Raw genomic sequence first — 13,511 nt, 5'->3', positions numbered from 1 at the left:
CTCGTTCCCCCTTAAAACAAAATAATAGCAAGTGACCTAAATCCAAAATCAATTACAAATTTTCAAAATCATCCCCAAAATTAATGTGGGCCTACATTGAAAGTCCCTTGACTTGTTTCCCCCTTAAATCAACCCTTAAAACAAATTTTCAAAATCATCCCCAAGCTATATCCTTTATTGCTTTTCGCTACTCTATGGGTCCCCATGTTATTGATCCAGTTTTATAACAGTTATTGTTGCCAAGGTTTATTCTGTCACTGTCATCATCATGTGACCTGTTGCAGGTGCAGGAAGGCTCCATGATGAGGAGGACCAACTCAGACGTAGGTGCGGGAGGGTTGGCGTCCGTTTGTGCTCTGACTGCCTCTAACTCCTTCCCTTCCCTCTCCGACACTGTGCTGCGACAGCTGGGTGCTCTCATGGACGAGGTCAGGCAGAGCAAGGAGTGAGTATACTTCAGTAGCTATGAGAATGTAATCACAGTTAAAATATAAGCAAGGATAACCTGTCACAATTTAATTGCAAACCTAGACTCTTCATTGTGTTTTAAATTACAGTCGTGATTTTTCTACAGTTGTACGGTTGGGAGGTGAATTTTTTGGGCTTAACTCACTTTTCTGTTGTTCTAGGACTTGTCAAATACGATTTTATACACAAAGACGCAATCGTCCTAGAAAACAAAATCAGAATTTCAACAAAATCAGAAAAATTTCCTGTGATTGTGAAAGTCATACTTTGTTTTCTAAGGTTTTTGTTTTTTCTGTGTTTTCTCTCTTATGTATTCCTAAAGAGTTCTGGAAAAACTTAAATCTAAGCACAGAAAACAAAACATACTACATCCTTAAGTAGTATGTTTTCTGTGGTCTAAGGTGAGTGAAGCCCAATAAATACACCCGTCAGACTCTTCAATTTTGAATAGAATAATTATTCCATGACCTCTAAGTTTATTTTGTGAGAGTAACTAGTTAAAATCAAGAAATAATAAGTTTTTCCTACAGTATTAAATAGTTTGTGTTTAAAATATATCCTCGATACCGATAGCAACAACTATTCCCCTCACCCTCCAACAATTATTAATTTATGATTTTGTTATGAAAGTACTTAAGGTAAATTTCTTTCAAACGAATTAATTACTTTTTAAACTATAAAACAGATAAAAATGTATATCTAATATCAATGATTTTATTTCAGGGAAAACCAAAGTACAGAAACTGATATAGAGGTAAGAACTGAAATTATAAGTAGTTTGTAGAATATTTCAACAATTGCGTAAATCATAAGAAATTAAATTCTTAAAAAAACTTCTAGGCTTAATAAGTCTTCATACTACTTGGCACAATGCCTTAATTGCCATTATGTGAAACTGCATACAATTAAGTATTATGTAACAAAGCAAATAGTTACTGTAATGCTAATTATAATTTTTGTAAGAATAACACCATGATGACTAAGCTGGAATTTGATCGTTTGATCAGTCCCAATTAAATATACAGTAATCAGCAATCAATGTCCACAGTTCTTGATCGTTTTATTGGAATCGGTATAAAACATTGCATGGTAAACAGTTTTATGATTAACATGGTATGTGTAATGATTGGAAAAATCCATAGTTTTGAGAATTTAACAGTTTTAACATATTATTTTAAGGTTACAGTTTTCTTTCAGCAAACATTGTTTTTTAACATACCATCAATTTTTGGTTGTATTTTTTCGCCTCTCTAGTTGAAAATATATTTTTTTAATATACTAATATGAAAATTAGGTAAGCTTTAGTTAACAACTCTGATATCAGCCAGTAACAATCGTATCAGGTAAGTTTTTTTTTTAGTACAATATTTTGCAACCAAGAAGAGATGCATAGCTTTTGATAGCTTCCATTCAATCCCCAACCAAAACTAGGTATTAGCTAAGATTTTATTACAGTACTTATTTTAACAGTTTATTATATTTTTTGTATAAATTAGTTTAAATACCTGCTTCTATGTAATCCGATAGTTGCAAGGTCACGCAACTAGTTTCAACTTCATGAAGAAGTCATCTTCAGGCATCCAGTGTATGTCAAAATCACTTCAGCAGAACGTGTCAAAATCACTTCAGCAGAAGGTCGTTGATACACATATTGTACATTTACACACAAACACGCAAACGAACGAACACATTACGTATAAAAGTTACATTTACAGTAACTATGAGACAAATAAAAATGGTAGCTTAGGGATGATGCGTCACGACCGGGTGGATGTAGTGTCTAGACTGCCGGTCAACGTGTTCGGTCGGCGCTGTGCTGTGACGTCACTCCTTTTCAAAATATCAAATAATACATACACCAATAATACATAACATACGATTTTCATAAAAAGGGTGGTTCCCACATAGGCAAAGCTTGTGCCTGAGGAATGAGTTAACAGCAAAAAGGATATCGACAGACATAACATTTTTGATATCAGTGAAGGCACATTTCAACACTGGTAAATACCAGGTTTTTATTTTCAGGTTAGGAAATACACTGCTGCTATTTGACAGTTTTCTCCAATTGAAATCAATAATAGTATTATCGGTTCTCTAACCAAACAATAGGCAATCAAATTCATAATCGGCGTTTAACTACCTTTGTTGTTTAGAAGAGTTGTTTTGCATTCAATTGATGGTCTGATTTCAGAGTAAGTTCACATCACTAATGTTAGCCTTCAAGACTGATAAGTTAACACTGGAGCGAAGAACGGAACTGCAAAGAAGACTGAGGGACCAAGCGGAACAGAATATGGCAGCGGAACTTGCCAAACTCAAGCTGGCTATACAGGTAAACTATACCAATGAATACAAAACCTATAAGAAGCGCAATGACTTTGTTAAAAATTCGGTCTGGGAAAATTTGGGTTTCGGATAGTAGACTGTCGCGAGTAAGTCAGCTGACTGAGTGAGAGATTGAGAGCCCAAGCGGCGGCCGTGCGAAGCTCATTTCGGCGGCAAAATTCCAGTCTGACTGTTCTCCATAAGCATTTCGCTTCTTAAAGGGTTTGTATTCATTGCTGAAACTCAATATGTCAGGTGTTCAAATGGATGGAACAGAAAGTTTACAGTGTTTTCAACTCACCTGTCTGCTAATCCATAGGTTAAGTGTTACAGGTATAGCGTTAAAAATGTATGCGATATATTCTGTAAGTAATGGTAGTTCTGCTATAATTTGCTTTCTTGCTAGAAGTTTTTCTCTTTAACTTTCTTCCCCCCCCCCCTTTCTTTGGAAATGAGCAATAAACACTCCCCTCTACATCCCCCGTCCAGACTAGCTGCGACTACTGTACACTGGGCGCTAGTGTTGACGAAATTTGGTTACTTTTATTTAAGTGCTTTACTGTTTGTTTGTGTAACTAGGGGACGAGGTTATCGTTTATAATTAGATCGTAATATTTGGTTAAACGAGGTTTTTAATGACTGAAATAACAAGAAACAAATTTTAAACAAAATTTGACCTCTGCAGTACACTGTACAGAGATAACAATAAAATTGTCTTCAGCTGTTCCATAAGGATGAGAAATCTACTAAAGGATTATGTTTCCCTATGGTTATTCAATCCATTTAGGGTCTCCCTGAACCCAAAAAGTGAGTGGTTTTTGAAGTTATGTTTGTGAGCCTTTGCAGATGTGTACAAAGCTACAGACCACACCTATGGTCTGATTTTGATGAAATTCAGTATGTGGGTACTAATCCATGGTATCTTTGGGTTTTTTCCATATTTTAGGAAATTTTAATTCTTAATAAAATCCCATAAAATAACGTAAAAGTTGGGTTTTTCAAAAAACGACCCGACTAATTTTAATTAAAACTTAGTATGTTATATTCCGTTTGGATCTAAACAAAATTATACAGCTAAAAAATTGCTGTAAAAAATAGGTTTCAAAAGTTATCGCAGCTTTGGTGATTTCCCCCATAAAATATCATAGTTACTCTCACCACTCAATGAAAAGGGTTGTTGACAAGCTGATTGGAGAAAGAATGAGTCAGATTTCTGATACCATTTATTATTCTATGTTGGGTCTGAAAATTATGCTTTTGCACAAATATAAGTACGGTTTACTCATATTTCCATTACTAATGAGTTGTTTTTCATCCCCAGATGTTGAGTCCTCTCTGCACGGACTCTGAGAAGATCGAACTATTGGAGAAAGTCAGTGAGCAGGCGGATGCCCTTCACAAGTCCACTACGAGGGTATCTACTTCAGCTGAGGTGGGTGTCCCTAATGAAATTGAAACTATCCCTAATTGAAATTTCTAAGATTAATTCAAACAGGAAAATAAATTATAGGATCAAAAAATAGAAAACTTTGAACTAACTATAAGTGGAAGTAAAGTCTTTCTTTCCTCTTATAAGGATGCCTAAAGTTGAAGGGAAAAGCCTTTAACATTAAAGTTTACATAGTGTTTTACTTTCAAGTAAAATAATGGAAAAAGGCTTCTTCCACAGCAAGTCAGTATGAATGTATATTGTATACCTAGTTAATTATATTTTTTCAGCCCCTTATGTGTAAGGGGAGAAAACATTTAGGAAGAATGGGGCATGAAGTTTAACAAGATTAAAGCTAATTTTAGAACGCAGCTGAACAACAAATGATTCATAAGGAAAATCCATAAAAGTTCTTTTAGCGAATTTCCCTATAGGGAAGTAGCTATTACCGTAGGTCTCATGGTAAGACCTAAGCCCGGGACCGATTTACTTTTTCATTTTGATGTCCCCAGAGGCCAAAAACACCATTCGTTCAAATTTTTATATATATATATGTGTGTCCATCCGCACGATAACTTGAGTAATTTTTGTCCGATTTTGATAAAATTTGGTTTGAAGGTGTAAAGCGGGATAAACTTGAATGAGTTCGCGAACCAGCATGATCGGACTATGGGAACGGGGGTTTATGGGGGGTTTTATGGGGTAAAAATAGGTTTTTCCCATTTTTGACCCTAAAAACACAAAATTTCACAATTTATTTTTAAACCATTTTGTAGAGCTTAAAAAAACAAATAATTTAGTATATTGAAGCGTTATTATGCGCCTAATTGTTACGGAGAAAATTCAAAGAAATTGTAATTTTAAAATTCCCATGTTATTCTTATGGAGAATAAGTCAACTGTTGTAGTTTGCTTGTTTATGAACATATTTTGATCAAATTTGGAAAATACATTAATTTCTTACTAAACCACAGTACCTTTTAATATTTTACATTAAAAAAAACTTTTTTACCCTCCCTGTTGCAGCAAACCTAAGTAGGTACTCATTAAACTAATTCTGTTAAAATAGGGAATAAATGTGATATTTTAAGGAGACATTTTAGTTTAAATCCAATCAGGCAGATGGAAATTCGCTAAGTCTGCAGGTTTGCTGCGGCGGGGGTATTTATATTTAATTGATAGATAAACCACAAACTTTCTAATAAGATCCAGGCCACTTATTGGATTCCTAAATTTGTACAAATACCCTTACATATTGTTATCACCTGTAAAATTAATAAATTATAGATTAACCATTTAATAAACAACACAAAAACTTTAACAAACACATTACCAGCTCAGAAAATAAAAACTTTAAGCCTATTACTCTGACGAGGGCAAGTTAAACAAGAATGGAATAAGGTCAAGTGATTTCACACCTGACTGTCTTCATTCTCTTCACTTGTATGGATATCGCCTACTGACAGTAAGCCGTAAGCCGCAGACGGTAGCCGTCCTACAATGCCGAGCAATTGTGATGCAAATCTCAACACCTTGGGTGTATTGTCAAACTGTCCGACTTATGAAATTTGCTATTCATTGGGAGGAATTTTAACCAGCTTAATTTTTGCTTGTCATAGTTTTGAATAGTTTTGTCCTGCAAATTAAGATTTATCTTTGCTGAACGACAATGTAACTTAGTTTGTCCAGACGTACGTGGCAGAATGATCTACAGCATGTAAATAATTTTTTGTAACACCTTCCTAGAGTGGGTGTACTGCATGGGAAAGTAATGAGTGTAGTATTTATAATGACATTTATAGACCCTCCTTCTGTTCTGTATGTAAATGTCACATTTAAACATGCTTAAATGCTTAATGAAAGGTGTAGAGGGAAATGTTTGGAGCACAATTTCTGATTCTGATTTCCTAGTTTTGTTTGGTATAGTGAGGAGGTGAACATATCAAAAGTCCCGCATGTAGCTTTTGAACCGTGGGTGAGGAGAGGGGGATTGATTGTAACATTTATTTTTCTTCAATCTTGGAAACCACAAGTCCTAGCAAAGTTTTCCCCTATACAAAATTTAAGCTTATTAAATTTACAAAAGATTGTTTCATTTTTTTCTATAACCTTTTTTGATACCTATCTTGTATAGTTTTCGTGTTCACCGTCAAAAGTTTAGAAATTTAGAAAAATAACATTCTTCCTCTTGTTTTTATTCTTTTTGACAAGATAACTCCTAAACTATGCACCAAAAAATAAATGCTACTTTACCTTCAGCGAGTGTCTAATGTATTCTACTGTAATAAATTGTAGGTATGTCTACCAGTATGCAAACTATATGCTTTGCTGTATTGCAGTTTTTATTAAGATTTAAAAGTCACTATACACTTAAACAAATATACAGTCTCTAGTGGTCACACTACAACATATGAAAACCCTGTTTAGATAAGCTAAATGCTGGAGTTTTTAATTTTGTGCAATATTTTATATCTTATTGATCTATGTTTGCAGATGTTTGGAGCTGTTCAACAAGAGAACCGGTTGTCCAAAGCTGTAGACATTGTGTTGCGGCATGTGGAGAACTTGAAACAAGCTTACGAGAAGGAGAGAACTGAACACGAGGAAACTAGGTGAACAGAATTGAAGAAATTAATTTTGACTTCCTTAAAGTACTGGTTTTGTCAATGATGAAAAGAAAAAAGAAAAATATCATGTTTGGGTACTTCATAGAGAAGTGAGGTTTAGAGGAAACTTGCTTATGGGACTTGCTTATGTTGTGCCGGAAAGATACTTTGTGGCCAGCAAGGAAGATCCCGAGCGGCGAGCACTGTGCGGAAATTCCTATCGCACAGGGCACAGGTTCTTCCTCCACCGTGAGCGTCGTGTTACATGAGAGCAAGGGGGGTTGGACACCACTTAAGTGTACAATTGAAACTTGATTTTTGAATTTTTACTTTGTACTTTACTTCTCTGGAGGTACTTTCTACTTGTTGAAGTGATAAAAATTTGGTTTAGTTGGGTCTTACTTGAGACGAAACAAAAGTTTTTGAATAGTTTAAGTTTGAAAATCAATATTACTTTTTACTAAATCATCCATTTTGTTTCATTTATTACTTTTGTTGCAGGAAAATCCTTTCGGACAACAAACTTCCATCGAATGCAGTTTTAAAGCTGGTAAGTGTCTTTCATAACTTGGTTTACAAATATGTGACACTGTGAATTTCCGTTGTTCTAAGTGTGTGTTGGTGTTTTAGCAAAACTCAAAACGCAGAGCGAGCATTGCGACCTTAACTCGCGCACAGACATCTCCTGACCCCAATCGCAGCCCTTCGATACCCGGGGTGAGTTTCCCTTCGCCCCTATCGCAGTAGAGCCCCAGTACGCTGTACGCCTTGTAGGCCGGTACGGCTGCATGGCTTAGTTGATATGTCAGCTTATAGATGTAACAAAAATGTAACTGCTACTAATTCTTGCCAAGTTGTTGTATAAAACAGGAACATTTTGGACGTGCTTCAGATTGAGGAATGACAGAATGACTTTGCTACCCCGTAAGATCCAACTATACTGTTCCTCGTGATTTTAGTAATAGTGAAGAGTGGTAACACTTAAATGGTTAAATGAAATAATAATTCAATTTATTCATAGTGAAATATTAGTTGTGCAAAAATCTAACATTATTTGACCCAAAAATTAAACTTGTAAATGATTGCTATAAGTAAAATGAGTCTAACTCGCAAGCAATGGAATTATTCCAAAATATGATCGTCATCAAGTAAGCACAGTGACGGATGTGAAAAGTTGCCCTTTAAAGGATAAGGGATGAAAAGATGAAACATTGCGTATTTAAATTAGCATTTTTCCATTAGTATTATTGCCCAAGGGAGTGTTAAGTCATGTTTCGTTGTTGTTGTTTTATAATTATTTTATGTGATCTTAGCTAAAATGCCAGATTACTTAACCCATTGACGATAACACCTTGGGTCTAGCTCGTCTACGCATTTCGATGTGAGATCGTCATACTGCTAAACCACTGGCCCTCAAGTAATAAATAGAATCTAACATACGAGCGCTGGTGTTGTGCGCTTGGCAATCAACCGTTCGGCCGACGGTGAAATGTTAGCTCAGTTGGCTAAGGTGTTGCACTGACGAGTGTAGCGTTGAGGTCTTTCTACATGTGCAGATTCGAATCCTGTTCATGTGCAATCAATGTTGAACTTACTAATGTGTGGCTTTGCTGGAGTGGAGTGCCACCTTAACCAAACGGTGTCCAGCTTGTGTGGAAGACTGCATTAGTGAGTTTAATAAGGATTGCTTAAATTGGTATAAAAGAGGACAGTGATTTTACATTTTTGGCTTTTATTTTGGTTAAAAATGGACATATCGCGTTGATATAGATATTTTATAATAGAAATAATAGGACACCTAAAAATAATAATTTAATCTTATAAAAAACTTTTGCAAAACTTAATAGCTGTCTTAATAGCCTGACCATACTACTGGAACAAATTACACGCGGTTGGTACCAAATGAAAAATATTTTCCTGTAGATGTGCAGAATCCCTTTATAAACTAAAATAGGCTAAAAAAGCACAAAATACTTGTTTAGTTTTTATTAATTAATTTTAAATAAAGGAGACATTTTTTAGTAACAGTAAAAGTTTCTATTCTCAAAAACATAACAACAACTTATTTGTAAACAGATGTAAGATAAACATGAAGAATCATATGTTATTTTAAAAGCATAGAATATTAAATATCTAAACATCTTCCCCTTTGACAAATTCAATTTTTCTTTTTCTTATGAAAAATGAGTTTCTTCTGAATTGTTTTCCATTTGTATATTGCACTACGTATGATCTCGGAGTTTCACCAACTTTTACTATGATAGCTGGCTCCCAGATCTTGGTCCGAACATCTTGTACATAAATGGGATCCTTTTCATTATATACTGTTTCTTGTTTTGTCGTCTTATCATAATAAGATTTTTGATTGATTCTTTTTGTCTGCATTTGATCTGCTACATCTTGATGAATTATCTTTGGCTCTAATCTGTGATTTGGAAGAGGTAATTTTGATCTTAATACCCTCCCCATTAGTAACTGAGCTGGAGAATAATCAAGTCCTGCAACAACACTGTTTCTGTAGTTAAGTAGGCTCAAATTTAGATCTGATCCTGATTCTGAGGACGTTTTTATAAGTTTTTTAGCAATACCTGCAGCTTTTTCTGCTAAGCCATTGGCTTGAGGATAGTTAGGACTTGTAGTTTGTATTTTAAAATTCCACTCCTTTGCGAACTCTCTTAGTTCGTAAGAATCAAAAGGCATGTTGTCAGCTATCATAATCTGTGGAATCCCAAATCTTCCAAATATTTGGACTAATGCATTCTTCACAGATAAACTGTTTTTACTATTCATTTTGACCACCTCTAACCATCTAGAGTAGAAGTCAACAAGTATCAAGTATATCTTCCCAGCACATTCAGCAATGTCTGCGGAAACTTTCAAGAATGGAACATTAGGTATTTCGTGGCAAATGAGAGTATCTTTGATGTTTGATCTTCTATATTTCTGACAAATATTACATCTGTCAACAATGTTCTTCAAAACTGCTCTTACTCCGGGCCAGTAATAGAAATTTGAGACAATTGAATTCATTTTCCTTTCCCCAAGATGGGTCTCATGCAGTCGGTTGATAATTATGGGTCTCAGTTTCTTCGGAATTATTATACGGTTTTTGAAATACAGTAAGCCATCATTCAACTCAATGTCAGATCTGATATTAAAATAATGTGCCAGATCTCCACCACAAGGCAATGATGTAGGCCATCCATTTACATAATACTTCACAACTTGTCCCAAAACGTCATCACTTGCAGTTTCTTTTTTGAACTCTTCAAGTCGTTCATCTGAAAAATTTACAATTCCTGTTTCGGTTACACAGTGTACCATATCTAGCATGGTGAGGTCAACTGGCTCATTTGTTTTTACGCCACATCGTGACAAGAAATCAGCTATATACATGTATTTTCCAGCCAAGTACTGTATTTTGAAATTGTAGGGCAATAACTTTAGCCTAAGTCTTTTTAATCTATTATTCTGTATTTTATTGATAGGTTTTTGCATTAGTGACACAAGGGGCATATGATCAGATTGAATAGTGATGTCTTCATGTCCGTATACATAAGCGTGTAGTTTTGAACAGGAGAAATATACTGCTAGCAATTCCTTCTCAACTTGGGCATAACCGACCTCAGCTGAGTTAAGAGACCTAGACGCCATGTAAACAGGTTTGTTGTTTTGTAGCAAACAGCACCCAAGAGCATCTTGAGACGCATCACACTGTATGATTATAGGAGCTGTCATATCAAAGGGAGCAATAATCTGGTCACTAGAGATTAGTTGTTTAATATTATCGATAGCTCTTGAGTGTAGAACAGTCCACTGCCAATGAACATTCTTCTTTAAGAGCTCCCTAAGTGGCGAAGTTATTTGTGATAAGTTAGGGATGAAAGACCGAAGGAAGTTTACCATACCCAATAAACTTTGCAGTTCTTTCTTATTAGAAGGGTTCTTTAGAGCTTTTATAACTTCAACTTTCTCTGGATCGGGACGCATACCATTTTTGCTAAAAATAACACCTAAATATTTAATTTCAGGTAGACAGTATTGGAACTTGTTTATATTGAATTTAATATTCAGACTTCTGGCCCGCTCTAGGACTTTCTTGAGTATTTCATCATTTTCTTCTTTAGAGTTAGAAGCTATGCATAAATCATCAAAGTAGACCGTTACTCCTGGAATATCCTCAAAATATCTTGCTACACACTTATGAAATAGTTCAGGCAAATTACTTAAACCAAATGGGCAACGTAAAAATCTATAAGTTCCATATATTGTGCTGAAGTTACAAAGTTGACTAGATTTTTCGTCTAGTTTGATGTGATAGAAGCCATCTTTTATATCTAAGATGCTATAAAATTGCTTATTACCCAATTTTGGAAATATCTCATCAATAGTGGGAATCGTGTATCTCTCTCTAACAATGTACTTATTCAAATTTTGTGGGTCAATGCATATTCTCAATGAGCCATCAGGTTTTTCAACTATCACTACATTTGACACCCATTCTACAGGCTCATTGACTTGTTCAATTATACCTCTATTTATGAGATCATCAAGCTTGTCTTTAAATTTTTTGGTGATTTTCAATGGGATACGCCTAGCTGAATTGGCTTGAGGTACCGCATTATTTGTCAACTTAATAGAACATTGGTCAGGAAAACAGCCCAAACCACTAAATACATCTTTGTAAATATCACATATGTTTTGTTTGCCATTACAAGCACTCGTATTCAAGTTTACTTTACCTAGGTCATCGATTCTTTGTATCAACCCTAATCTAGTGCATGCTTCAAGCCCTAAGATAGGTGTGGAACTGCCTTTTACTACAATACAATCTATTATATCTAATTTCTCATTCGTTTCTACTTGAACAGTAATCTCTCCCAAAGGTATTATCTTAAAGCCACCATATGCTTCTAGTCGTACCTTACTTTTTCTTAGTTTACATGATAAGCCAGAGTTCTTAATGATATCATAAGGTATTACATTTACCTCAGCACCCGTATCAAGTTTGAAATTGACACGTAAGGTATTGTCTATCAGTAAGTTTTTGAACCATACCTTTTGTTTGACGGCGTTTACCAAGTGTACAGAGTCAATCAATTCAGCCTCGTTTTCTTCAGCCTCTTGTTGTTTTTCATCAATATTATACAAAGGTTGAGGTTTGTCTTTGTTCTGCCTTGTTGCTGGAGCACGTTTCTTCAAACAGACGTTGCTGAAATGGTTTGGCTTCTTGCACCAATTACAAAATTTGCCTAATGCAGGACAGGTCTGGTTATAGTCGTGATTCCTTCCACATTTCCTACATTGGTGTTCGGAAATGTTATATGATTTTGGCTTTATCTGGTCAGTACTGAAAAAAGGAACCCGGTCGTTTTCTTTGTTTATAATCTTCAGATTATTTTCAGCAAGCTCAATACTCTTGCAATATTCAATAATTTTGTCTATTGATGCATCATCCCTTAACAACCGTTCCTGGGTTTCTCTGGAAAAAATGCCAAGTGCTATCTGTGCTTTCATTAGTTTAGACTCTTGATCTTTGAAATCACAAATCTTTGCACGATGCCTTAAGTTAGCTAGAAACTTGTCAAATGATTCTCCTTCAGATTGTCTGCATGTGACAAATTTGAAAACATCCATAATTTCATTCTTTTTTGGCAAACAATAATTTCCCAGAACATCCATGATGGATTCTATACTTTCATCAGTGACATCTGTGACTAAAGAATTGTACAGCTGTAAAGCTTCTTTGCCCATCAAATTCTTCAATCGTGCCACTTTTACAGGATTGGGTTTCTTCATTGTCTCTGTGGCTATAAAGTAGTTTTCAACGTCTTCCTTGAACTGCTTGAAATTTTCTGGCATATTGCCTATTAATGATAACTTATCTGGTTTATTGAATTCCATTTTTGAGCAGTCACAAACAAAATATAAATACACTCAAATGCACGACTGCGCCATGTTTAGTTTTTATTAATTAATTTTAAATAAAGGAGACATTTTTTAGTAACAGTAAAAGTTTCTATTCTCAAAAACATAACAACAACTTATTTGTAAACAGATGTAAGATAAACATGAAGAATCATATGTTATTTTAAAAGCATAGAATATTAAATATCTAAACAATACTAATTTGAAATTTAAAAAATTTACATGGGCCTATGTGTTGACAAAAATATAAAAAAATGAGAAAATCAAAACAAATGGAAGACATTGCAATAACATGTTTTATTTACAGCTTGGAGTGAAAATTGACAAGTTTGCACAATACATACTTTTGGTCGAGCTCTTGACCACGGGGCAAGCTCTCGTAGATAAATAAAAAAAATCCGTCGTCAATGGGTTTAAGTACCAGATTTGCGAGATACCATCATTATGTGCGATTTCATCCAGAAAAGAGTTTCTGGTAATTTCTCAGGTTCTGTATTATTAAGAGATGCACGACTTTAAACACATACATTACAAAGAAGAACTATATCCTAAAAGAAGTCGCTAGCTCTGGTAGGATAAATGTGTGATGATGACACATTCCTCTACTCCTTGGACTTGCAAACAAAAAAAATTTATTGAAGGAAATATATTATATTATACATATTTTATTGATTATACACTTATTAGCTGTAGGAATGTTCTTAAATTTATAAGTTGGAAATGTCTAATTAAGTATGCACTAAATTTACAAATCCA

The 13,511-nt window shown here is 34.7% G+C and overlaps 1 protein-coding gene across 8 annotated transcripts in view; it reads left to right on the top strand.

Annotated features, from left to right (window-relative positions):
- Positions 1-13,511, top strand: part of LOC128988701 (uncharacterized) — a 146,822-nt gene that overhangs the window by 121,963 nt on the left and 11,348 nt on the right. For 6 of the 8 annotated variants that reach the window (XR_008490414.1, XR_008490415.1, XM_054410256.1 and 3 more), the window contains exons 12-18: positions 285-445; positions 1,192-1,222; positions 2,660-2,800; positions 4,115-4,225; positions 6,715-6,833; positions 7,329-7,377; positions 7,458-7,544. Coding sequence is in view for 6 of the 8 variants with exons in the window: in XM_054410256.1 (XP_054266231.1) it covers positions 285-445; positions 1,192-1,222; positions 2,660-2,800; positions 4,115-4,225; positions 6,715-6,833; positions 7,329-7,377; positions 7,458-7,544 (699 nt within the window). In the remaining 2 variants the exon portion in view is untranslated. The remainder of the gene's footprint in view (positions 1-284; positions 446-1,191; positions 1,223-2,659; positions 2,801-4,114; positions 4,226-6,714; positions 6,834-7,328; positions 7,378-7,457; positions 7,545-13,511) is intronic. The other 2 variants (XM_054410258.1, XM_054410261.1) reach the window with 1 other exon arrangement.

The sequence above is a fragment of the Macrosteles quadrilineatus genome, unplaced genomic scaffold (genome assembly GCF_028750875.1).
Source record: "Macrosteles quadrilineatus isolate MER2022 unplaced genomic scaffold, UCM_ALF_1.0 Scaffold_3__2_contigs__length_128488019, whole genome shotgun sequence".
In the NCBI taxonomy this organism is placed as follows: Eukaryota; Metazoa; Arthropoda; class Insecta; order Hemiptera; family Cicadellidae; genus Macrosteles; species Macrosteles quadrilineatus.
The sequence above is the reverse complement of the archived record's forward strand: the minus strand, read 5'-3'. Positions and strand labels throughout refer to the sequence as shown.